Below are 23,594 nucleotides of genomic sequence, written 5' to 3'. Positions count from 1 at the left end.
TGTTATCATTGGGGGTGTTAGATTGATGTGCACTGAAACACTACATTCTAAAGTTCTTTTTCTCAACGCTCTCAGAACTTTTCTACTGGCTACATATTCGTCAGACAGCATTGCTGTTTGTGTGTGGGTGTATTCAGCCTAAAGTCTTGTGCCATAACTTGGTCTATCCCTAAATAACGCCTCTTCGTCAATGTTGTTATGGTGCCTTGAACAGTACTTGTCATCGTCGGTGCTTGGTTTCATTAAGCTGTGGGCCCTATACTCATTTTGTAAAGGACTCATTTATTTTCTCCACTGACTGGAGCTGACAAAACAATTCCATTTCTATTCTCCGTCATGCGCATCCATTCACATGTTTCACTTTTCTTTTACATTAGGTCAATGAAATGTGTGTTTGCAAGACGTGCTTTCAGATTGTCTTGCACTTCGTTGGTCATTTTACCTGGGGAGTGAAATTGTCCCCACCCCTGCAGACCTTCTTTCCTGTCAGTACCAGCAACCAGCTGCTTCCCCTAATGCCTGACCCCAAAGACACAGAGGAATGAAAGCGGGAACACACTTCCTTAAAAGGCAAGGCAAAGAGAACTTTCTTGAACCTAGTTTAGAACCAGATGAAATGCAATGAAAATACATGTTTGCTAAAATATGTTTGTTTTTTTTTTAACTAAATAAAAGTGCATGACAGGAGAGATTTCTAAAATCTCTGTGTTATCACAACCGCTTCTAGAGAGCTGGGAGTTTATTCTCATGTTTACTGTCTGATCTTAGAGACATGGTAACAAGGCTTTAGGACTAGTTTGTTTGTGCTGACATCAATCAAAGAGGACTCTCGGGAGACTAATTTTGGATATACGTTAACCAATATCTGCTTTCAGCTCCAGCCATTTGCAGTATAGCGAGTCTGGAATGCAGCAGCTGCCAGGTTCCCTGCTTGTTTACTCTCAGGGGGTGGGGTACACAGTCTACAAATCAGGCAATCGGTTTTCTTTTAAGAAATACAAAAAAAACTAAAAGTATGTACCTCTGTAATTTGTTCATTGTGGTATTACGGTTTGTGGTATAAGGAGTGTTTCTGGTTACTTACCTGCTAATGAAAACCTCTCCCGTCCTAACAGGGAAACATCACCATGTGGCATCAGATTTGAGCTAAACAGGGTCTTCCATCATGTATCTACAATAAAACGACACTTCCAGTGGTAGAATTGGAAATTGGGGTTGACATTTGCAGGGTAGTTTGTCGACTTTCCAAAGAGTTGCGGTACAGAGCCGGTACAAGCCAGCTAGAAAACCAGACAAAAATAACAAAAATATCTTTAAATACCATATGCTATCCACCTCTACCTTGTGCAGTGTCCCTTTGAACGTTTACTGAATGCATTCATGTTTTAAGGATAAACGTTTGCTTTTTGCTAATTATCAGCACCACCGCTGGGGGTATACAGTGCAAGAACATGTGTGGCTCTAACCCATTCCAAACCAGACTGTGTTCCAGCCAGCTCTCTGGATGTACTGAACACCTGCAGAGGGTTCAAATCAAGTCTTACAGATCTGTTTGGAACCAGGCTCAAGGCATGGAGAAAAAGGACTGCACTGTGAATGCACTGTGAGTTCTCGGTCATTAAACAGGGTCAGGGCTACAGCAGCAGGTCACACGTTCCCCTGTCTGCTTTCAGCTGCACAGAGGCTATCATGTGCTTTAGTCCTGCTCGTGCTGGGTTTTGTTGAAGCGCTGGCACAGCGGTTACAATCAAGTCAAGGTCTGTAGTGATCAGAAGTCAGTGAACTGTGAACAGCCGCTCCATGTTATAAAAACAGAAAAGCCAGGGACTGGGTGGATATGAAGTCTGAACCCTTTGCAGTGCAGCGGCACTGTAATGGCAAGGCTATTGGATTTTGTAGTAAGGCCCACTGGCAAGGGCAGATAGCACGGTATTTAAATGTTCATATTTTCACATACCAATGATTTAAAAAAATGAACCAATACACACTTGCAATCCAGCACTGTACCATTTTTCAGGTATATATTTAAAAATAATAAAAGATAAGTGTACAGGTCAGCAGTGTTGATGTCAAGCATGCACTAAATTGATCTTGTCTGAAACAAATATGAAAAATGGCCATTGTGTATGTTTAGTTTCATTACAGTTTTGAAACAGCTCTACAAAGCAGCAGTATTTGTTTTTATGCCAGACGCATGACAATTGGGCATGACAATCACTCTTAGGCTACATTACAGGCAGCACAAATAAAAACTGGTTCTGAAAAATATAGGATGACTTAATCAATGTTTACTATTTACATTTAGGATACGTGCATTTTCAATAAAAAAAAAAATGTTTGCAATGCCCACGGGAAAAAAAAAACAATTATAATTTAATAAAAACACTGAATTTAACCTTTTAAAAAAAGCATCCCTCCACAATAAAAAATAGTGTTGTGAACTTTTTAATTGAATTGGCATTTATCAAAGATGTTACTAGTTATCTATATAAAACCTGTCTCGTGTAAAGGGTACAACGGGTGAATTACCACAACTCTCTGTGCTTGCATAACCAACAGAAAAACAGAATGTTCATGCAAATTTCTTCATTTTAAACCGGACCTTACTGAGGGAGGGTTGAAAGTTAATAATTAAGTAAATCAAGGCATACATTACACATACCACGTGACTTTACTTCTGTCTAACCACGTGACTGATTTCTTCTTTTGAGAAACACTTTTTTTTTTCCACTCAGAGAATCTTTACAATGAAACAGAACGGAACCGAACACGTCGGTGTTTCTGTTCTTTACCCGGAGGAGAGGGATGATTGTAGCGCCGCACTGTCTCTATGGATACCAACATACGCTTCCGGACGCTTAGGGCAGAAATTAAGAGGAAACGACTGAGGTAAAGCAGCAACTTATATTCATATATATATATATATATGAATATATATATATATATATATATATATATATATATATATATATATATATATATATATTACAGCGAGTTTTGAAAAACGTTGTAACATTTGTTATCGTGTGTCTTATCTTTAATGTAATGTATTGTTTGTTGTCAATATTTAGCCGACATAAGGAATATGGACTCGGAGTATCTGAAGAAATGCATGGGAAAATGCTTAGTGGAGGGACTGGCCGAGGTGGCAGAACAGAGACCGAAGGACCCTATTGAGTACCTTGCACACTGGATTTATAAATACAAGAGTAACCTGGACTGTGAGGAAAAGGTATGAACCGATGTGCTCAAGGAAAACGAACCACAATATTGCATATAACTTCATCAAAGGTATGCACTGAAATATGTTCAGCTCCAGTTTAATTTAAAAATCTAATAAGCTCTCTCTCTCTCTCTCTCTCTCTCTCTCTCTCTCTCTCTCTATGTATAAAGGTAATTGTATGTAAAAATAATGTACTTGTATGTAAAAATAATGTGATATCTTGTAACAATTGTAAGTCGCCCTGGATAAGGGCGTCTGCTAAGATATATATATATATATATATATATATATATATATATATATATATATATATATATGCAGCTCTGGAAAAAATTAAGAGACCACTGCAAAATTATCAGTTTCTCTGGTTTTACTATTTATAGGTATGTGTTTGGGTAAAATGAACATTTTTGTTTTATTCTATAAACTACTGACAACATTTCTCCCAAATTCCAAATAAAAATATTGTCATTTAGAGCATTTATTTGCAGAAAATGACAACTGGTCAAAATAACAAAAAAGATGCAGTGTTGTCAGACCTCGAATAAAGCAAAGAAAATAAGTTCATATTCATTTTTAAACAACACAATACTAATGTTTTAACTTAGGAAGAGTTCAGAAATCAATATTTGGTGGAATAACCCTGATTTTCAAGCACAGCTTTCATGCGTCTTGGCATGCTCTCCACCAGTCTTTCACATTGATGTTGGGTGACTTTATGCCACTCCTGGCGCAAAAATTCAAGCAGCTAGGCTTTGTTTGATGGCTTGTGACCATCCATCTTCCTCTTGATCACATTCCAGAGGTTTTCAATGGGGTTCAGGTCTGGAGATTGGGCTGGCCATGACAGGGTCTTGATCTGGTGGTCCTCCAGCCACACCTTGATTGACCTGGCTGTGTGGCATGGAGCATTGTCCTGCTGGAAAAACCAATCCTGAGAGTTGGGGAACATTGTCAGAGCAGAAGGAAGCAAGTTTTCTTCCAGGACAACCTTGTACTTGGCTTGATTCATGCCAAAGCTGCCCGATTCCAGCCTTGCTGAAGCACCCCCAGATCATCACCGATCCTCCACCACATTTCACAGTGGGTGCGAGACACTGTGGCTTGTAGGCCTCTCCAGGTCTCCGTCTAACCATTAGACGACCAGGTGTTGGGCAAAGCTGAAAATTTGACTCATCTGGGGGTGCTTCAGCAAGGCTGGAATTGGGCAGATTTGTCTTTGTGAAGGACGCATGAATCAAGCCAAGTACAAGGTTGTCCTTCATTTTACCCAAACACATAGCTATAAATAGTAAAACCAGAGAAACTGATAATTTTGCAGTGGTCTCTTAATTTTTTCCAGAGCTGTATATATAAACCTTTCTCTGGGGCTGACTAAACTCATAACATGTATATTCATGTAACTTAATCCATTTGAGTTAGATTTACTTTTTAATAGTCAAGTTAGTTTGAATATTTTTATTTCATTTAAATAATAAAAAGTTAGCTGAGTGCAGCATTTCCAAGGGCTGGAACCAGGCAGATACAGAGATGCAGACAGAGGGAGAAGGGAGGGAGGTCACATCCACAGACTGACCACCGAACAGGGCTAGCCACACACAACACAAGGAGAACACATGTAAGGGAGCAGGCAGGGGCACAAGAGACAAGCAAACACAACACACGTGTGTAACCACACACACACACAAAACAAAAACACAATAAACAACAAACAATTCCAAAAATAAATTGCACAAGTCCTGCAAGGGCTGATGGGAATCGAGTCCCCTGATTCTACTTCAACCATTTACATTTGAACAACTAAAGTACATTTGAATGTTCAACTAACTTAAAATGGATGAGTGTTATAAATAAAATTTGAAATTTTTAAGTTAATGTAACTTGAGGTCATTTATTTAGAATGCCTTTGGGGTTTACAGTGTGCGTGTTTGGAGGAGCAAGACTTGGAAGCTGGCAGGGGAGAGTGTAGAAATGCAAAACTAGACTCACCCAAATAATTCATATACACAAAACTAGACTAGCCCGGGCAAAATTAGACTCGACCACACCACCGGGTTTCACCCTTAACATTATATATATACACACACACACACACACACACACACACACACACACACACACACACACGTGCCTCTTATGATGTTGATATGTATCTCCATTAGAGGGAAATACATCAAGCTCAGCTGGAGCACGAGTTAGAGAAGGCCAAGGCTGAGGCTGCCCTGTTGGAGCGAATGAAAGAGGAAGAGGAACAGATCGCGTACAAAAAGCAGCAGCAGCAGAAGGTAAGCAGGGGAGTAAGTACTCTGAATTCAAACAAGGTATTCATCATGACCTAGAAAGATAAGACTGCACAAAGCCACAGAAATATATAAATAAATATATATATATATATAAATTATTATTATTATTATTATTATTATTATTATTTTAAGCTTGCAGACACACTGGTAATGTCAAAGAAGACGTTGGCAGAATTATCAGGTACATTTGGGGCTCCAAATCTTCCTTCGGTGCAAGAAGGAGATGAGAACAGCATTGGTCCTGGGGTATGTACTAAACAGAGCTGTGTAGTACCGCTGCCAGCACCTACCTTTTACATACTTATTTACTTCATACAGTATGAAAACTCCACCAGACTATATGGTCCCAATGCATTTACTGTGGCAGCTAAATAAACAAGCAAGCATTTGTGAATGTTGGTAACTGTTCCAGCTGTTATCTGCACAAAACGATCTGTCTTGAAGGCAATAAGATAACAAAAATGTACTGTGAGATATCACAATGCACAAGCTTGTGGTCGAAGCTAACATGCTGTTATCTTGAAAATTAAATCATTGCATTTTTGGAAGTAAGCAGCAAAGTTCATGTAATAGCTCAATACTGATTGAAGGGTTGATTAAAGCATTTTCAGTTACATTTTTAAACTGGTAAAACAAACAAACAAACAAACTATATATTACACATACACAGTAGCAATGGAGCAGGCTATAAAGTTATTATACAAGTCAATACATATAGGTATTACTTCCAGTAACATTCGCTATGTTTGTATGATATAAGGACATGCAGCCACATTGACTTGCTGGAAAGTACTGTATGTGAATTCTAAGGAAACTAGTTGTAATGAGTGGTCAACAAAGGACTAGCTTCACAGTTGGGAGTACAGACAAAATGTTACATTTGATATATTGTCAGTAAAGTAATGCATATTATGGACACAGCTCTTTGAAGAAAACATGTGTCTTTCTGTCTGTATGTGTACAGACTTTGTATTGTATTCAGGTTTGTCAGTTTGGGGTTTGAGCTCAGCACAGATACTGTATACGGATCCTGCTCCAGTAGACAGACAGTTGTCTGCAAGAGAGATTGAGAAACCCTTAATTCCTTTCCTTATCACTTTATAAGGAAGATACTCAGAGGGATCGAGAGAAACCTTCAGAAGAGATTACAGCAACTGCCTACCCAGCTACCCTTCCCCCTGAAATGGGGAAGGAGAGTGAGACTTTGAAATCGGAGGAAGACAAAAAGGTTGCTGCGTGCTGCTCATAATCCAATCCCATTTGCTGATTTGAGGTTCACAAATTAATCGCAGTGGTTACATTGCTACAACACTGTATGATTTTATATAAATATAACTTATTTATCAAATACATTTCTAAGTAAATTCCAGTAACCTTGGACAGATATCTCAGACAATAGGCATTCAAAGTATGGTACCAAACCCCAAAATATATGCAATAGGCAAAAGGCCACAGAAATACATTTCCAAAATGTACAGCTATTGCCAAAAGTTTTGCATCATCCTATAGAATTAACTAATTTTGCTTCATAAAGTTGAATGAACCCTACTGAATAATGTCACGTTAACATATTGAATTACTGGTGCATACCACTTTGTAGTTTTCCACATACTTAACAAAAAACTGACAATTGAAAAATGTGTCATTTTGAAAACTAACCTGAAATACTGTGCTACTATGATGGCTTCCGGTAGACTGTTGTGATATCCTTTTGTAGTTTCTTGGATTACACAATGTTAAATACAAGATCTAAATTATGTTCATATAGTTTGGTTTGTTTTTTTGTATTCACTCAATCCTACAATTGTAGGTGATGCAAGCCCATAGCTGTGATGAACTGATGGGATTAAGCTATGGGCATTGCCTGAAAATCCTTGCAAAAAGAAAATCCCTTTCTTTCTGTGTTTATTCCTTTAAATTTACAATTCATTAGGAGGGCACTGAGAGGGATACTGAGAAACCTTCAGAAGAGATAGCGGACGCTGCTGACTCTGAACACCCTCCAGATAGTCAAACGGCAGAAGAACCTGGCACCGTGCAAGTGAGTGAGACTTCAAAGTCAGAGGAATCGACATCTGATTTTCAAATGTATTGATTTCCTTTCAAATGTATTTATTTAACCAGGATAGAGCCCTTGACATATACATTATCCTGGTAAAGGATCTGAAGTAACGCAGGACTCCGCACACATTTACGAGAGATTCCCGAAGACCATGGGGGGGGGGGGGGGGGGGGGTACAGTGTGCCTACTGTAATCCATTCCATCGAGCTGAGCATGTGGACTTTCTTTCTGGAGCAGCTTAAACATGTTTTGAGGTTCAGGTTGTTAGATGTCTGTGATCACTCCTTCAGCCTAGAAAAAAAATAGTGGGCTTAATCATAGTTTATTTACCTGATGCAAAGGTCAATGCAAAATACATCTTTATCTGCACCTGCATCAGGTTCTAGGAATAGTACTGATTTTATTCTTAGTTCCTATGCATGTTACCTTCCCTTGTTTTATGAGGCTTGGCTGCTCTGCTTGCTGTGAGGAGTTTATTATTATTATTATTATTATTATTTATTTCTTAGCAGACGCCCTTATCCAGGGTGAGTTTAGTTTCATAGTACCAAGATATGAGGAAATGAAACAACCTATTTTTTCTGTTTCAGGAGGAAGTGAATGAAAATACTGTGAAGACAGCAGAAGATAATGAATAAAGCTACTCAAATACTTTAGAGTGACTGAGTTTTATTTTATCTTGTGTATTTGTTACATTGCATTAACCTTTTGCTATGATGAGCTGCAAATGAGCAGAACATCATATAAAGCTCTTGAAACCAGTCAGTTAATCTAACTGTATACAGCGCAGTTACAACAGCATTGTCAGTATTACTGTAGAAGGGGCGTGAGAGATATGGCACCTATAAGAGAGAAATGTGTGGAGACAAACAAAAGGGATATCGTATTCAATTGCCTTGCTTAATCAGTTCACATTCTTATCTGAACCTTGGAGTATTGTTTGTGGGTCTAAATGTCTGTTTTCTTTCAAGGATTGGGACTGACTTTTTGAAGCACTGCATCAGCTCTGATAACTGAGTATGAAAAATACTAGAATAATAGGAAATAGGTTCTTGTTTTTCTTGTTGTTAACAGCTGTTCATTCTGTGTGAAGGATAAAAAAAGATAAATGTGTGTTCAGCATTGGCTGAACCAAAAAAAAAAAGAAACAGAAATGGATTTTCTCCAAGCCAGGTAGAGTGGAAGTTTGCTGCCTTCCTTTGTCCTCCTGAAAAGAAAATATACTCGTAATCACATAAAAAAGAAAAAAAGACAGAACAATGTGAATCACAGAGCTACACCTAAATGTGTAAGTCAACATAAGCCCAAATAATAAAAAAAAAACAGGAGTGTAAAGAGATATGTTAGCATTTTGCAATCAAACCTGTTGCTAGGTGTCACCTTTAAGCAAATAAATATTACAGGTATGCAGGACATACGCCACTTAGCAATAGGGATTGATGAATGGCACCCAATAACTGATTTCATATGGTGAAGGATATATTGTATCTGGAGTACATTCGACTGTGACCATATTGTTGTGACCAAACAGAGGCTTTATAAATCTACTGTCCATAAACCACTGGTCCTGTAGCTCTCAACAAACAAAAAACATGCAGAATCTGTAAAGCCTTCCCACCACCCCAGGCCTATGGTTTAGTGTTTACTTCCTATAATGTGGCATCTGTTGCAAAACAAGAAACACATACTTTAGAGTTCAAAAGAGACCGTGAATTTGTTTTTCTTAGGTGTCTGGATCTAGTTTTGTAAAAAAAATATACAGGTGTGAATTTGGTTTCAGAGATTATGCTCCTAGTGTTTAATTGTTATGTCTGAAAAGACAAGGTCAGTTATCTACAGGTACTAACTGCTGTGGATAATTTTAATCATGTTTTATTAAACCAAACACTTTTTAAATTTATTTTTGGTATTAATTTGTTTTTATTTATTTGCTCGTAGTAAGTTATATTTTCAAACAGCTCGCAAACTAATTATTGTGAGTTGGCATTATTTATGTAGTGTCTGTAGAAATCACTCTAAATTTAGCTGGGAATCCAGGAGGCTGCCTAGGTCTAATCTGTCTGACTCTGATCAGAGGATTTTCCCTTGAGCCAATTGTGTCAGAGCCGGAGCAAGAATGCAAGCTATTACTGTAGATTCATCAGTAAACTGACTAAACGATACTGTATGTACTTGTGTAAGTATACAATATAGTATCCTCGATATCATTTATCTGTATGTTATTATTGGGCTTGGGAAGCCTATTGTTATTGTAAAGATACATTTCTTTATTATTATTTTTTGTTATTCACTCGACGTTAGCTGGGAGGTGTAAGGATAGGGCAGAAGAAGCAGAAAGGAGTGGTTATTATTATTATTTATTTCTTAGCAGACGCCCTTATCCAGGGCGACTTACAATTGTTACAAGATATCACATTATTTTTACATACAATGACCCATTTATACAGTTGAGTTTTTAGTGAAGCAATCTAGGTAAAGTAAGCTTGAAGGTATTATTTGAAGGAATAGTTTTAGTATATATATATATGGTTTTTTTTTTGAGCAGAGTAACGTGCACCACTACCAGTCAAGATTTGAAAACGAAATACTAGACAGCAAAGGTGCTGGTGATCAGGGCTTAAATAGGAAAATAGGTACTAACTGACAGGAAATTAGAAACCCCCCCTCCCCAGAACTGCGCAAGCTAACATGTGTCGTTTTTGTTCCCAAATCTTTAAACTGCTCCTGTTCGCATGCAATGTAACCAATCAACATGAAACTTGGCAGGTATCATCCCATGTAGATTACAGTTCAGATGTAAAAAAAAATGCTCCCAAACATCAAACTCCTTCTGTTTGCAAACCGTTTAACCAACTTACTCCTAACTTGTTAGGCTGTTCTTTTGTAAAACAAGATGGCCGCCAGACCTACATTTTCTTCTTAAATTTAAAACCGCTTCAGTTGAAAAACTGTTTATTTGATTAACTCTAAAATTCATAATACAATTGACTTTTTCAAAAACGCATTTGACCTGACGCATTTCTTTAGAAAACTTTCGAAATCTTTGGTCAAATGTCGAGCTAGCGTACTCCTTACAAAGTGCAGATAGGTTAAGGGTTACTATGGAACACATTGACCTCTCCTTAAGTTAAAATGTAAAACTAGCTTCTTATTATTATTATTATTATTATTATTATTATTATTAGCCGTTGCCCTTATCCAGGACGACTTACAAATCTCAGTGTCAACATTTACCAAATAAGGAACTAAATGTCTGAAATTCTGAAGAAATAGATTGCTTTTCAGTCATTTACCAAGGCTTATTGGTAAATGCAGGTATACCATCGAAGAATGTATTTATTCCTGCATTTATTGTCAATAAACACAATAATCCTTAATGTCAAATAATAAATGTATTTCTAAATACACATTCTCCGTTAAGAAAATAATCATGAATGAGCTTACAGTAATGCACAGTTGATTAAACTAGTTCAACGTGGTACTGAACAATACTGTGATCCACTATGAAGAACAACCAGCACTCTGGTAAATGTGCATATAAAAACATTCACAATTGTGTTAAGAACATAAGAACATTAATAACCTAACCCTAAACGTAAGGTTCGTGGGGTATTATGGACGTGGTAGGGGTGTTGAGTGTGGATGAAGCGCTACCCTGCGTGAGCTACGCGGTGGGAGCCTTCGTTCTGCAGTGATATACCCTTCGGTCTTAAGGAAAAATAACCTGGACATGAGCAGTGCATGGTGAAAATAGCGTGGGCATGCGCAGTACGCAAAGTAGCAATATTTGATAAGTAGCATAAATTGACGTGACACCGGTTGCCGTGAAGTGCTCTGAATCCGCGGCTGCTGCTACAGAGCTTTCAATTCCAGACAGCGTCACTGATTTTATTGATTACTTTCCCTAGCAGATGTGTAATCTATGCATCAGTGTGTGACAGAGTATGCCTGTATGCCTGCTGCAGAAATAATTAACTCCATGACGTCACAACTCAGTTTGCTTCTCGAGAACAGGTCAGCCTGGTATGGAATCGCGGAGGTGTCATTGTGAGTATTTAAATGAATTAATCGCAATTTAAGCTATGTATGAAACAATAAAAGCCAGCCTAGACGGACAGAGCTTGCGACGGAGAGATGCGGTGACACCAGAGTCGCTGTGGAGCTCGGAACAGACTTGCTGCATCATGATGACATTGGTCTGAACTTTGCTCCATTTAGCTGTTGATTTGAATAAGCTATTGAAATAGGACGTTGGAAAACAAATGACTGAATGTTTTGTTCGTGCAAATGTCTGGCATTATACCGTACTGTTGTTGGTCAGTAAATATGTACAGTTACAAAATGTGTATTCTGATATTGAAAGTGTACTGTATATATTAATTATTATATGCAGTGTCATGACAAACGTTTGCTTTTGTTGCCACACGATGCGCTCGCTGCTGGTAAGATATTAATGCACGCACTTCAATGTGTGTGCGTAGGCTGATGGTACACTAAATATACACACATACACGGGTAGAGGATTTGAATACCCTTAGTTAATAAAGAGTCCTATTTTATTATCTGAACAATTATGTCGATAACATACATGCTGCACGGCGGAACATTCAAAATGAGAGCTATCCATCAAGCACTCCGTATGGCGAAAACTTTAACGGCTATTACAGAATAATAGTATAGAAAAACAATTAACAACGAAATGCTTAATAACAATTTGATAAGCCGTTCCTGAGAATCGGATATTGTCAATAATTTAAGATAAACATATTTTCACTTCCAAGATTCCTGACTACTGGAGAAGCGATTCTCCACGCCCGTGCAAAGTGTAGTCACGGCCGTTCTGATGCTTGAATCAATGGGGACAACATCCACTGCAATGGGGACAACATTCACTGCAATGGGGACAGCTTTCACTGGTGTCATGTACATTTAGCCCCTGATTCAAGTGGAAAGTTTTCAAGGTATAGGTTGTGAAAAAGCACACCTCTCAATGACTAGAGGAATCCTGTGCAGTACAGGTTTTTGTTTCAATCACAAACAGAATATTTATTTCACATTGGCATTGCTTTCCAGTGCGCATAATAAAATACTGCTCTCACAGGCAGCCTAATCTGATCGTTTAAATAGTGTGAAGCCTCAGTCGTTGCTATGTGTGCCCTACACTAGAATACAAAGTGAATGAAAAAGGAAGCGGTTTTAGCAGAAACGTGGGCTACTCGAGGTGCCGGAGGACTGCAGTTTGAACCCCCTTCTCTAGGCATTGCTTTTTTGTTCCAAACTGTTTTGCAGTTTATCACACAAGAGCAGGTGAGATGTCATTGGCTACTACAGGAAGTATGCAAATGCAGGCCTCCATATTTACATGCAGAACGCATTTGTGTTCTACTGTGGCTCAAAGTTCGTACTGCAGTCCCCAGCAGAGCCTAGGAAACTGTCACTGCAGATACAAAGATCACAGATTAGGAAATCCTGCTCACTTTTCTCTGAAACTCATAGGAGCACTGCACCGTGTGAAGTCAGTATGTATACTTTTCTCGTGTGTATTTGTGTTTAGTTTATTTGTGTGTAATTGTGTAGTTTGTGTTAGTTTTGTGTATTTGTGTTTAGTTTATTTGGGTGTATTTGTGTTTAGTTTATTTGGGTGTATTTGTGTTTTAGTTTATTTGTGTGTATTTGTGTTTAGTTTATTTGTGTGTATTTGTGTGTATTTGTGTTTAGTTTATTTGTGTGTATTTGTGTTTTAGTTTATTTGTGTGTATTTGTGTTTAGTTTATTTGTGTGTAATTGTGTAGTTTGTGTTAGTTTTGTGTATTTGTGTTTAGTTTATTTGGGTGTATTTGTGTTTAGTTTATTTGGGTGTATTTGTGTTTAGTTTATTTGGGTGTATTTGTGTTTAGTTTATTTGGGTTTACTTTTATTTGTGTGTATTTGTGTTTTAGTTTATTTGTGTGTATTTGTGTTTAGTTTATTTGTGTGTATTTGTGTTTACTTTTATTTGTGTGTATTTGTGTTTTAGTTTATTTGTGTGTATTTGTGTTTAGTTTATTTGTGTGTATTTGTGTTTAGTTTATTTGTGTGTATTTGTTTTTACTTTTATTTGTGTGTATTTGTGTTTAGTTTATTTGTGTGTATTTGTGTGTATTTGTGTTTAGTTTATTTGTGTGTATTTGTGTGTATTTGTGTTTAGTTTATTTGTGTGTAATTGTGTTTAGTTTTTGTGTATTTGCGTTTAGTTTATTTGTGTGTATTTGTGTGTATTTGTGTTTACTTTTATTTGTGTGTATTTGTGTTTAGTTTATTTGTGTGTATTTGTGTTTAGTTTTTGTGTGTAATTGTGTTTAGTTTATTTGTGTGTAATTGTGTTTAGTTTATTTGTGTGTATTTGTGTGTATTTGTGTTTACTTTTATTTGTGTGTATTTGTGTTTAGTTTATTTGTGTGTATTTGTGTTTAGTTTATTTGTGTGTTTGTGTGTATTTGTGTTTACTTTTATTTGTGTGTATTTGTTTTTAGTTTATTTGTGTGTATTTGTGTTTTAGTTTATTTGTGTGTATTTGTGTTTAGTTTATTTGTGTGTATTTGTGTGTATTTGTGTTTACTTTTATTTGTGTGTATTTGTGTTTAGTTTATTTGTGTGTATTTGTGTTTAGTTTATTTGTGTGTATTTGTGTTTAGTTTATTTGTGTGTAATTGTGTTTAGTTTTTGTGTATTTGTGTTTAGTTTATTTGTGTGTAATTGTGTAGTTTGTGTTTAGTTTTTGTGTATTTGCGTTTAGTTTATTTGTATGTATTTGTGTTTTAGTTTATTTATGTGTTTGTGTAGTTTATTTGTGTTTCATTTTATTTGTGTTTTGATCATTTATGGATATTTGACTGAAACAGAAACAGGCAACTTTGTTAGAAACAAGAAAATGCATGCCTTCTTAGTTACATTATGTAATTGGCTGTAATGTATCATGAATGAATTCAGGGGTATTTGAGGTAAATCCTCTTTTTTTAACTTACAGGTACACTATGAAATGCATTTTTATAAACTGTCTTTATAACTGCGCTGTGTGTGTTGTGCATGTCTTTATAACTGCGCTGTGTGTGTTGTGCATGTCTTTATAACTGCGCTGTGTGTGTTGTGCATGTCTTTATAACTGCGCTGTGTGTGTTGTGCATATCTTTTTATAACTGCGCTGTGTGTGTTGTGCATATCTTTTTATAACTGCGCTGTGTGTGTTGTGCATATCTTTTTATAACTGCGCTGTGTGTGTTGTGCATGTCTTTATAACTGCGCTGTGTGTGTTGTGCATATCTTTTTATAACTGCGCTGTGTGTGTTGTGCATGTCTTTATAACTGCGCTGTGTGTGTTGTGCATATCTTTTTATAACTGCGCTGTGTGTGTTGTGCATATCTTTTTATAACTGCGCTGTGTGTGTTGTGCATATCTTTTTATAACTGCGCTGTGTGTGTTGTGCATGTCTTTATAACTGCGCTGTGTGTGTTGTGCATATCTTTTTATAACTGCGCTGTGTGTGTTGTGCATATCTTTTTATAACTGCGCTGTGTGTGTTGTGCATGTCTTTATAACTGCGCTGTGTGTGTTGTGCATATCTTTTTCCAAAAATCGTGTTGAATTGTCAAGGTTTGTGAATGGCATTTAGGATTTTTATTTATTCATTAAATATTTATTCATGAAAATGTAATGTCTGTTTTGCAGATGCACTTGAAGAAATGCATTCTGGTTTTCAATCTAATCACGCTATAGGGACAGCAATTTGAAAGTTCACGGATGACATTACCTTGGCTTTGGATAAAATGGAGTACAGTGTGTGTCTCTGTTCATTGATAAGGCTTTTGATACAGTGGATCATAATCTATTGACACAATACTTCAGTAGTGTTTAAAGAAACCTGGCTGGCTGTGGTGACAGCCTAGAGGAGACTGGATGCTCTGTATCATTGTGCTTTGAGAGTTCAACCCAACTCAGGTTACTCAGCATTGACTTTGTAATAATTAGGATCCTGTTTTGTCTTGACCAGATCTTTCAGTCTTAATGGGACCTCCTGGTTAAATACAAGTGCAATATGAGTATAGCTTTGTGCGTGCATTGCTGTGTCCTGTGTCCTCATCACTGTGCCTGATGGCGTGTTTTGCAGAGATGTTGTTTCTGCTGGAGGGGGAGTTCTTCACCATGGGATTGTGGTCACTTGGTCTTGGGGCCATTGGAGCAGCGGTTGCTGGGATCTTCCTGGCAAACACAAACCTGCTACTGACCAAGCCAGCTGCGGCATCCTTGGAATATCTCGAAGAGACAGACCTACAGACTCTGGATGAAGGTGGGTAGGGTTTATTATTTCACACAGTGTCGTGGTACTGTACTATAAAGATTTGATTAGGTGCTACTCAAGGACCATACACACATACATTACAGTACACTTGGTGCTGACAGATTGATTTATTGATTCAGTATTATCATGCCTCTCTTTCAACACTGCTAGCCCCCACGACTTCACATTTTTAAGGAATCCCATTGCCACAGGATTGAAGGGTGTTCTGACACATAGGGTTTTCAGACGAGCTCAATGGAAGCTCAAAGCCATGTAAAATCAGATTTATATCACAATTCAAATAACTCAATGGACCAATCATTCAGAAGCACTCGGGGTGACTGCAAACACCATAACAGAGAAAGCACAATTCAACGAAGACGTGAAAATAGCGCCTGAAGCCACCGCCTCCTCCACGTTACAGTGCCCCGCCCACAAGCCTCAAATACAGCCTGAAATTGTAGCAGTCATCCAAGATCTTGAAATAATATGGCATTGCAGTTCAGTTCTCAAAATACATAGAACCCAATTTCAATTGCAGTGGATGAATACATGCCTGACAGTCGGGACCTGTGCTGTGTATGCTGTAATAATCTTACACAGGTTCATGCTTCCCTGTGCTGTGTATGCTGTAGTAATCATGCACAGGTTCATGCTTCCCTGTGCTGTGTATGCTGTAGTAATCATGCACAGGTTCATGCTTGCCTGTGCTGTGTATGCTGTAGTAATCATGCACAGGTTCATGCTTGCCTGTGCTGTGTATGCTGTAGTAATCATGCACAGGTTCATGCTTGCCTGTGCTGTGTATGCTGTAGTAATCATGCACAGGTTCATGCTTCCCTGTGCTGTGTATGCTGTAGTAATCTTACACAGGTTCATGCTTCCCTGTGCTGTGTATGCTGTAGTAATCTTACACAGGTTCATGCTTCCCTGTGCTGTGTATGCTGTAGTAATCATGCACAGGTTCATGCTTCCCTGTGCTGTGTATGCTGTAGTAATCATGCACAGGTTCATGCTTGCCTGTGCTGTGTATGCTGTAGTAATCATGCACAGGTTCATGCTTGCCTGTGCTGTGTATGCTGTAGTAATCATGCACAGGTTCATGCTTCCCTGTGCTGTGTATGCTGTAGTAATCATGCACAGGTTCATGCTTCCCTGTGCTGTGTATGCTGTAGTAATCATGCACAGGTTCATGCTTGCCTGTGCTGTGTATGCTGTAGTAATCATGCACAGGTTCATGCTTGCCTGTGCTGTGTATGCTGTAGTAATCATGCACAGGTTCATGCTTGCCTGTGCTGTGTATGCTGTAGTAATCATGCACAGGTTCATGCTTCCCTGTGCTGTGTATGCTGTAGTAATCTTACACAGGTTCATGCTTCCCTGTGCTGTGTATGCTGTAGTAATCTTACACAGGTTCATGCTTCCCTGTGCTGTGTATGCTGTAGTAATCATGCACAGGTTCATGCTTCCCTGTGCTGTGTATGCTGTAGTAATCATGCACAGGTTCATGCTTGCCTGTGCTGTGTATGCTGTAGTAATCATGCACAGGTTCATGCTTGCCTGTGCTGTGTATGCTGTAGTAATCATGCACAGGTTCATGCTTCCCTGTGCTGTGTATGCTGTAGTAATCATGCACAGGTTCATGCTTGCCTGTGCTGTGTATGCTGTAGTAATCATGCACAGGTTCATGCTTCCCTGTGCTGTGTATGCTGTAGTAATCTTGCACAGGTTCATGCTTCCCTGTGCTGTGTATGCTGTAGTAATCATGCACAGGTTCATGCTTACCTGTGCTGTGTATGCTGTAGTAATCATGCACAGGTTCATGCTTGCCTGTGCTGTGTATGCTGTAGTAATCATGCACAGGTTCATGCTTCCCTGTGCTGTGTATGCTGTAGTAATCATGCACAGGTTCATGCTTGCCTGTGCTGTGTATGCTGTAGTAATCATGCACAGGTTCATGCTTCCCTGTGCTGTGTATGCTGTAGTAATCTTGCACAGGTTCATGCTTCCCTGTGCTGTGTATGCTGTAGTAATCATGCACAGGTTCATGCTTGCCTGTGCTGTGTATGCTGTAGTAATCATGCACAGGTTCATGCTTCCCTGTGCTGTGTATGCTGTAGTAATCATGCACAGGTTCATGCTTCCCTGTGCTGTGTATGCTGTAGTAATCATGCACAGGTTCATGCTTGCCTGTGCTGTGTATGCTGTAGTAATCTTGCACAGGTTCATGCTTCCCTGTGCTGTGTATGCTGTAGTAATCATGCACAGGTTCATGCTTGCCTGTGCTGTGTATGCTGTAGTAATCATGCACAGGTTCATGCTTGCCTGTGCTGTGTATGCTGTAGTAATCATGCACAGGTTCATGCTTCCCTGTGCTGTGTATGCTGTAGTAATCTTACACAGGTTCATGCTTCCCTGTGCTGTGTATGCTGTAGTAATCATGCACAGGTTCATGCTTACCTGTGCTGTGTATGCTGTAGTAATCATGCACAGGTTCGTGCTTAGACTTTGAGTTTATTTAAGAATATCTTTCTTCATCCTCTTCTAGACGAGAGGACCTTTAAGGCCAAGGAGCTCTGGGAGAAGAATGGGGCGGTGATCATGGCTGTCAGGAGGCCTGGATGATTTCTGTGCAGAGAGGTATTTTGTTTCCTGTCTGGAGTCTCCTTCTCTTAATGCTTAATTGCTGATCATGTGTCATTGTTTGTAGCAGGATGTGAAGAGAGTTTTAACCACACTCTAACCTCAGTAGTAAAGGGAGGTTTGACAGTTCTTCTGCTCCCTTGGCTTATCAGAATGAAGGCAGGCGTAGTACATTTTCTCAGTGAAGTAGCTGAAGTTAGCCACAGTATCTTGATTACGAGATGTAGGGCAGAGATTTGCTATCATCTGACTCTGATTCTCATGATCTGGGGGCGGCTCTAGTTTCTGCTGAAATAAGCTCAAGCTGTTTGCAAGATCCTTTATTAATCCTCTCACTGCAAGGTTAATACCGCTTTCTCACATGCAAAGGACTCCTTCATAAAGCATTTGTGTGACTGGTAGTGTGACTGAACTGAGCAGGAATGCATCATAATAATGGGAAAGCAGTTGTTTTCTCTCAAAGGGAAAATGAACATTAGAGAATATTTCTGGGATGGAATATGTAAATGTCTCTATACTCCGTACAATAGCATTTAGTTTGAAAATTAAATCAATTAGAATTGATACTGTTTTTCGAGCGTGGAGTTAAGGGTTCACAGGAAATTTGCCTACCGTTCAGAATTACTTTAGTATATAAATATCAATGTCATAGAGCCAAGCTTTCCTGTATTTAAAATATTTACGGTCCCATCCACAAAACATTGAACACCATGCTACTGTGTTCTAATAAAAAGATGTTAATAAGATTTCAATAAATGATCCTATCTCGCTAGGTCAGACATTTGTTTTTCGCTTATCAAAAGGAGCCAAGTTTTGATTGTTCATGCATCGAGTTTATTAACCTCTTTGCATTGAGAGCATGTATGAAGCAGTCAGGCTGGTGTAAGATCTCTCTAAAGCTCTCCTGCTGTGTTTGTGCATTGAGAGCATGTATGAAGCAGTCAGGCTGGTGTAAGATCTCTCTAAAGCTCTCCTGCTGTGTTTGTGTGGTGCAGGAGGCCTCGGAGCTGTCCTCTCTGAAGCCTGAGCTCGAGCATCTTGGGGTTCCTCTCTACGCTGTGGTGAAGGAAAACGTGGGCACGGAGGTGAACCAGTTCAAGCCTCATTTCAAGGGAGAGGTCTTTCTTGATGAAAAGGTGAGGTCTTCACAATGGGATACACAACTCCATGCGATAGACTGCAGTGGAGATTGTAAGAGCTGAAAATACTGATTACTTCTCAGTGGTGGCTGTTCCATACAAACTATGATCTGTGCCAAAATACAGAATCCGAGCAGCACTGTGTAGCTACGGCCAGCTTTGATGAAGGTACGCGTGTTTTTTTTTTTTACCAGTAAAGTATTTTTTTTCTAAGCGAGTTGCAGGGTTTCCTTGGCTCGATTTGGATATTGCTTATAACCCTACGCACCACAGTGCCAGTTCTTATCTGGTTTGCTGACAGTCACATGACTGCAGCTTGATCATTGTGAGTGACTTTGAACTACAGAGCATGACGTGGGACCAGGAAGCAGAGGCACATGTCCATATACAGCACTGAATCCATGCAGATTCCACATTGAAGTAGAACATACCAAAAGATCTTCAGCAGAAGAAAGGGGTGCTAATGGGAAAGACTTTGAATGGATTATTAAATGTTGGTTAGCATCCCTTTCCATTCTGTGGTGCAGTATTACCGACAGTAATAAGATTGCACGCTGGGGTGTTCAGAGTTGTTATTATAGTCAGGCAAGGCTTGAATCTCTGACCTTGTGGCCCGCATACAGAATGTGCTTCAACACTGAGAAGTGCTGATAGTGCCCGAGGGAGATACTGAATCCCTCTTATCTGGGTTAAAGAAAGCCTTTGCACGGATAACAAATCAAATCAGAGAACTGTAGTAAAGCTACCTTTTGAACTTGCACAAAGAAAACCCGTCACAAATCCTGTCTTTAGTTGGAAACCGCTGCTTGCTATAGTCTTCTACAGCCCTGTTTAAAATCCCCTCTCTTGTAATTCTGCAGAGACGTTTCTACGGCCCTCACAAGCGTAGGATGGGTGTAAGGGGGCTGTTTCGCTTCGGAGTGTTGCAGAACTTCTTCCGGGCCTGGAAGAAGGGGTACCAGGGCAATGTGGAGGGGGAAGGGTTTATCCTCGGGGGAGTCTTTGTCATTGGCAAAGATAAACAGGTAAGGATTGTGGAGCTGCAGCAAACAGCACTCTAATCATGCACTGTATCTGGATTGAGTTCTGCATGGCAGTGCCGAGTAAATGTCTTCATCTCTCATGTTAAGTCTAAGAACATTGAATTACTGATTTATTCACTTTTAGACAATAGCGCCACACAGTGGCTATTCAAGGTATAATCCTGTAAATCAATTTGTATTTATTTTGAAGCGGATAACCAGTGAAAATCTGCCAGAGGTGCTTATGTGCTTAATGCTTTGAGAATTGAAATTGTATGTTTTTATTGCCTTTGTGTAAAACAGTATTGCATGAAATCCTGGCTAATTCCTTTATCAGTGACAAAGATCCATTAGCGTGTTTCAGCTCACTGGTAGCATTGCAATAGCGCTCACATATTGACACACCTTTATATGTGTGTATATATATATATATATATATATAATATATATATGTATTTATGCTGTTTTCAGGGCATCCTTCTAGAACATCGAGAGAAGGAATTTGGGGATAAGGCTAACATCACTTCTGTCATTGAAGCTGCCAGAAAGATTCAAGTCCAGAAAGATGAATAAAAGATTTAACTACAACTATTTCTGAGCTGTACTTTCCAAATTGGTGGAAACAGCATTTACATTGATTCCCACTTCAAGCAGTGATTTTATCATGACATGCAATTCATTTTGGACAACACTAGAGGGCACTGGTGCAGCTGTTTTATGTATGTATTCTGTATCCTGCTGTACCAGGCTGTGTGTTAAATATACAAGAGACGCTGGCTTGAGATTCACCCGTGACCGTCCTAGAAGTACAGAGAGTACTTGTTTTAAAATAATACAAACCTTCACTTCCCCTTGGTTACATGGATTACTATAAAAAAAAATAATGAAGACACAGAAATACATATTTAAAAGCCCATAGATCGCTCAGAAGAAAATTGAATTTATAAAAAAATACTTGAATCGTCTTTTAAAATGTGTGTATTAAAACAATATTGTTTTAGATAGTGTGTTCTTGTTCACAAAAGAAAATGAATATATTCATTTAGAACTGAAAATGGTGTTGCTAATGCCTGATGAATGAAGCTGAATCCAGTATGTTGTTTTTTGTGTTTTCATGTGATGTTAACTTACAATAGCCCTGTGCTGTCTCAGTGTAGCCCAGTTGTGTGTGATGTACAGGCCATTTCAGACTGCCTGGAGGTATTGTGATCCAGTACTGTATTAATGACAGTCTGTGTATAAACCACTGTGGGGATACAGACTTGATACTTGCAGCTACAGATCCGAATGCTAACAGATATCAGGCAGGCTGGTAATACTGAACATGTAACAGCAATATTAAAAATCTTAGCAATATCTGGCTCCAGGGTTTCTTTCTTGAATTGAGTGGGGGTGGTGGGTGTGTGTGGTGGTGGTGTGTGTGGTGGGGGTGGGGGTGGGGTGTGTGGTGGGGGTGTGGGTGGGGGTGGGGGGTGTGGTGGGGGTGTGTGTGGGGGTGATTTTCTGCCATACCGTAGACATGCGTCACTTTCCAGATCTTTACAGGACATGTCTCAGACCCAGTACAGCCCACTGCCAAAAAGAGCAAAAAAAAACCTGTTCTTTTAGTTTCCAAGCAGTGGTTCTTAAGGGTCTTTTCATATGGTTCATTCCCCATCTGGTGGCACTCAAGTACATTCAAGTATAAACTATGCCTAGGCCTGATTGCAGATAATCCTGGCATGTGTTACCCTGGAAAGAGGGTGAGCAAACCTTTTCTGGTTTAGTTTGTGAACCAGTTAATGAACTTAGCAAAACAATATGTAGCTTAGCAAAAGCCAACCCTTCCCCTTCTAAAGATTGTTTCCAAATCAACTGGATGTGATTAGTTTAGAAACCAACAGTGTTTTACTGTGCAGCAGTCTGTCTCAAACACTTATTTTGTATTTCATTTTAGTGTTGGATACAGGACAGTGAAGCTCTACACATGAACTCAATGCTTTCATGTCAGCACAGCTTTCAGCTGCTGTGATCAGATGGCATGTTGGTACTTGCACAGGGTGCGAGGGTCTGGAGGATCAGTTTCTTAACTGTGCCACTCCCACAGAAATGGAACCTGGAAACATAAAGGACAGACAGTGATGGGTGTGATAAGTGAGGCTCCAGCCTGGACTAGAGGCAGGTAGTGTGGCACTGACTTCTCTATATGTAGCACAGCAAGCTGCTTGATGGTGCAGGTCCATCCTTCACAGTGAAACCCCTCCACATTCTTTACCTGTCAAAGAATTTAAAATCTTTTGAACTCCAGTAAGTGACAGGCATACTCACTCCTTCCCGTCTCTCTCCTTCCCGTCTCTCCCCTCGTTATGGTAAATGAAGCTGTTCTCCCAGATGAACGTCACCTTGAGGATCTCACCAGGGTCAGCCTCCACATTAGTGACCTGGCTACACACATCTCTCGGCTTCAGGAGCGCTCTGCGAGGGGACAAAACCAGCCAACTGAGATCCAACTCTCCTTGAATTGGGTGGAACCATTTCCTCTGTATCATAATCTTGGCAATGAAAGAATTAATCACAAAACTGCCCTTATAAAAGTGTATTATGATTTCCTAATGCTTGTATTCTGAATTTACTGTGCAACTGGCTGAAACACACCCTCACCCTATTACACATTTCTCCTCCAACCGTCAACCCATCACAGCATTGCCAGCGTCTCCTCCAACCGTCAACCCATCACAGCATTGCCAGCGTCTCCTCCAACCGTCAACCCATCACAGCATTGCCAGCGTCTCCTCCAACCGTCAACCCATCACAGCATTGCCAGCGTCTCCTCCAACCGTCAACCCATCACAGCATTGCCAGCGTCTCCTCCAACCGTCAACCCATCACAGCATTGCCAGCGTCTCCT

At 39.4% G+C, this 23,594-nt stretch overlaps 2 protein-coding genes across 6 annotated transcripts; both read left to right on the top strand.

Moving 5' to 3' along the window:
* Window positions 1-2,753: 2,753 nt before the first annotated feature.
* On the top strand, window positions 2,754-9,453 carry LOC117415371 (DPY30 domain-containing protein 1-like). Of its 3 annotated transcripts, none has more exons than XM_034922033.2 (7): window positions 2,754-2,889; window positions 3,072-3,291; window positions 5,386-5,508; window positions 5,659-5,772; window positions 6,632-6,754; window positions 7,460-7,567; window positions 8,179-9,453. In XM_034922033.2, exons 2-7 carry the CDS (start codon window positions 3,235-3,237, stop codon window positions 8,224-8,226), a joined length of 573 nt encoding a protein of 190 aa, XP_034777924.2. In that variant the 5' UTR covers window positions 2,754-2,889; window positions 3,072-3,234; the 3' UTR covers window positions 8,227-9,453. The 3 variants fall into 3 exon arrangements, with proteins under 3 accessions (XP_034777924.2, XP_034777926.2, XP_034777923.2); XM_034922032.2 differs by having other exon boundaries at window positions 2,763-2,889; window positions 3,072-3,232; window positions 8,179-9,444; XM_034922035.2 differs by lacking the exon at window positions 6,632-6,754 and having other exon boundaries at window positions 2,760-2,889; window positions 3,072-3,232; window positions 8,179-9,449.
* A 2,027-nt stretch (window positions 9,454-11,480) lies between these two features.
* Window positions 11,481-22,063, top strand: LOC117414766 (peroxiredoxin-like 2A). Of its 3 annotated transcripts, none has more exons than XM_059026005.1 (6): window positions 11,481-11,635; window positions 15,733-15,912; window positions 18,452-18,543; window positions 19,542-19,682; window positions 20,546-20,710; window positions 21,179-22,063. In XM_059026005.1, the coding sequence occupies exons 2-6, from the start codon at window positions 15,735-15,737 to the stop codon at window positions 21,278-21,280; spliced, it is 678 nt and encodes a 225-aa protein (XP_058881988.1). In that variant the 5' UTR covers window positions 11,481-11,635; window positions 15,733-15,734; the 3' UTR covers window positions 21,281-22,063. The 3 variants fall into 3 exon arrangements, with proteins under 3 accessions (XP_058881988.1, XP_058881989.1, XP_058881987.1); XM_059026006.1 differs by lacking the exon at window positions 11,481-11,635 and adding an exon at window positions 12,968-13,103; XM_059026004.1 differs by lacking the exon at window positions 11,481-11,635 and adding an exon at window positions 12,984-13,107.
* The last annotated feature ends 1,531 nt before the right edge of the window (window positions 22,064-23,594 follow it).

Source organism: Acipenser ruthenus, chromosome 7, assembly GCF_902713425.1.
Source record: "Acipenser ruthenus chromosome 7, fAciRut3.2 maternal haplotype, whole genome shotgun sequence".
Classification (NCBI taxonomy): Eukaryota; Metazoa; Chordata; class Actinopteri; order Acipenseriformes; family Acipenseridae; genus Acipenser; species Acipenser ruthenus.
The sequence above is the reverse complement of the archived record's forward strand: the minus strand, read 5'-3'. Positions and strand labels throughout refer to the sequence as shown.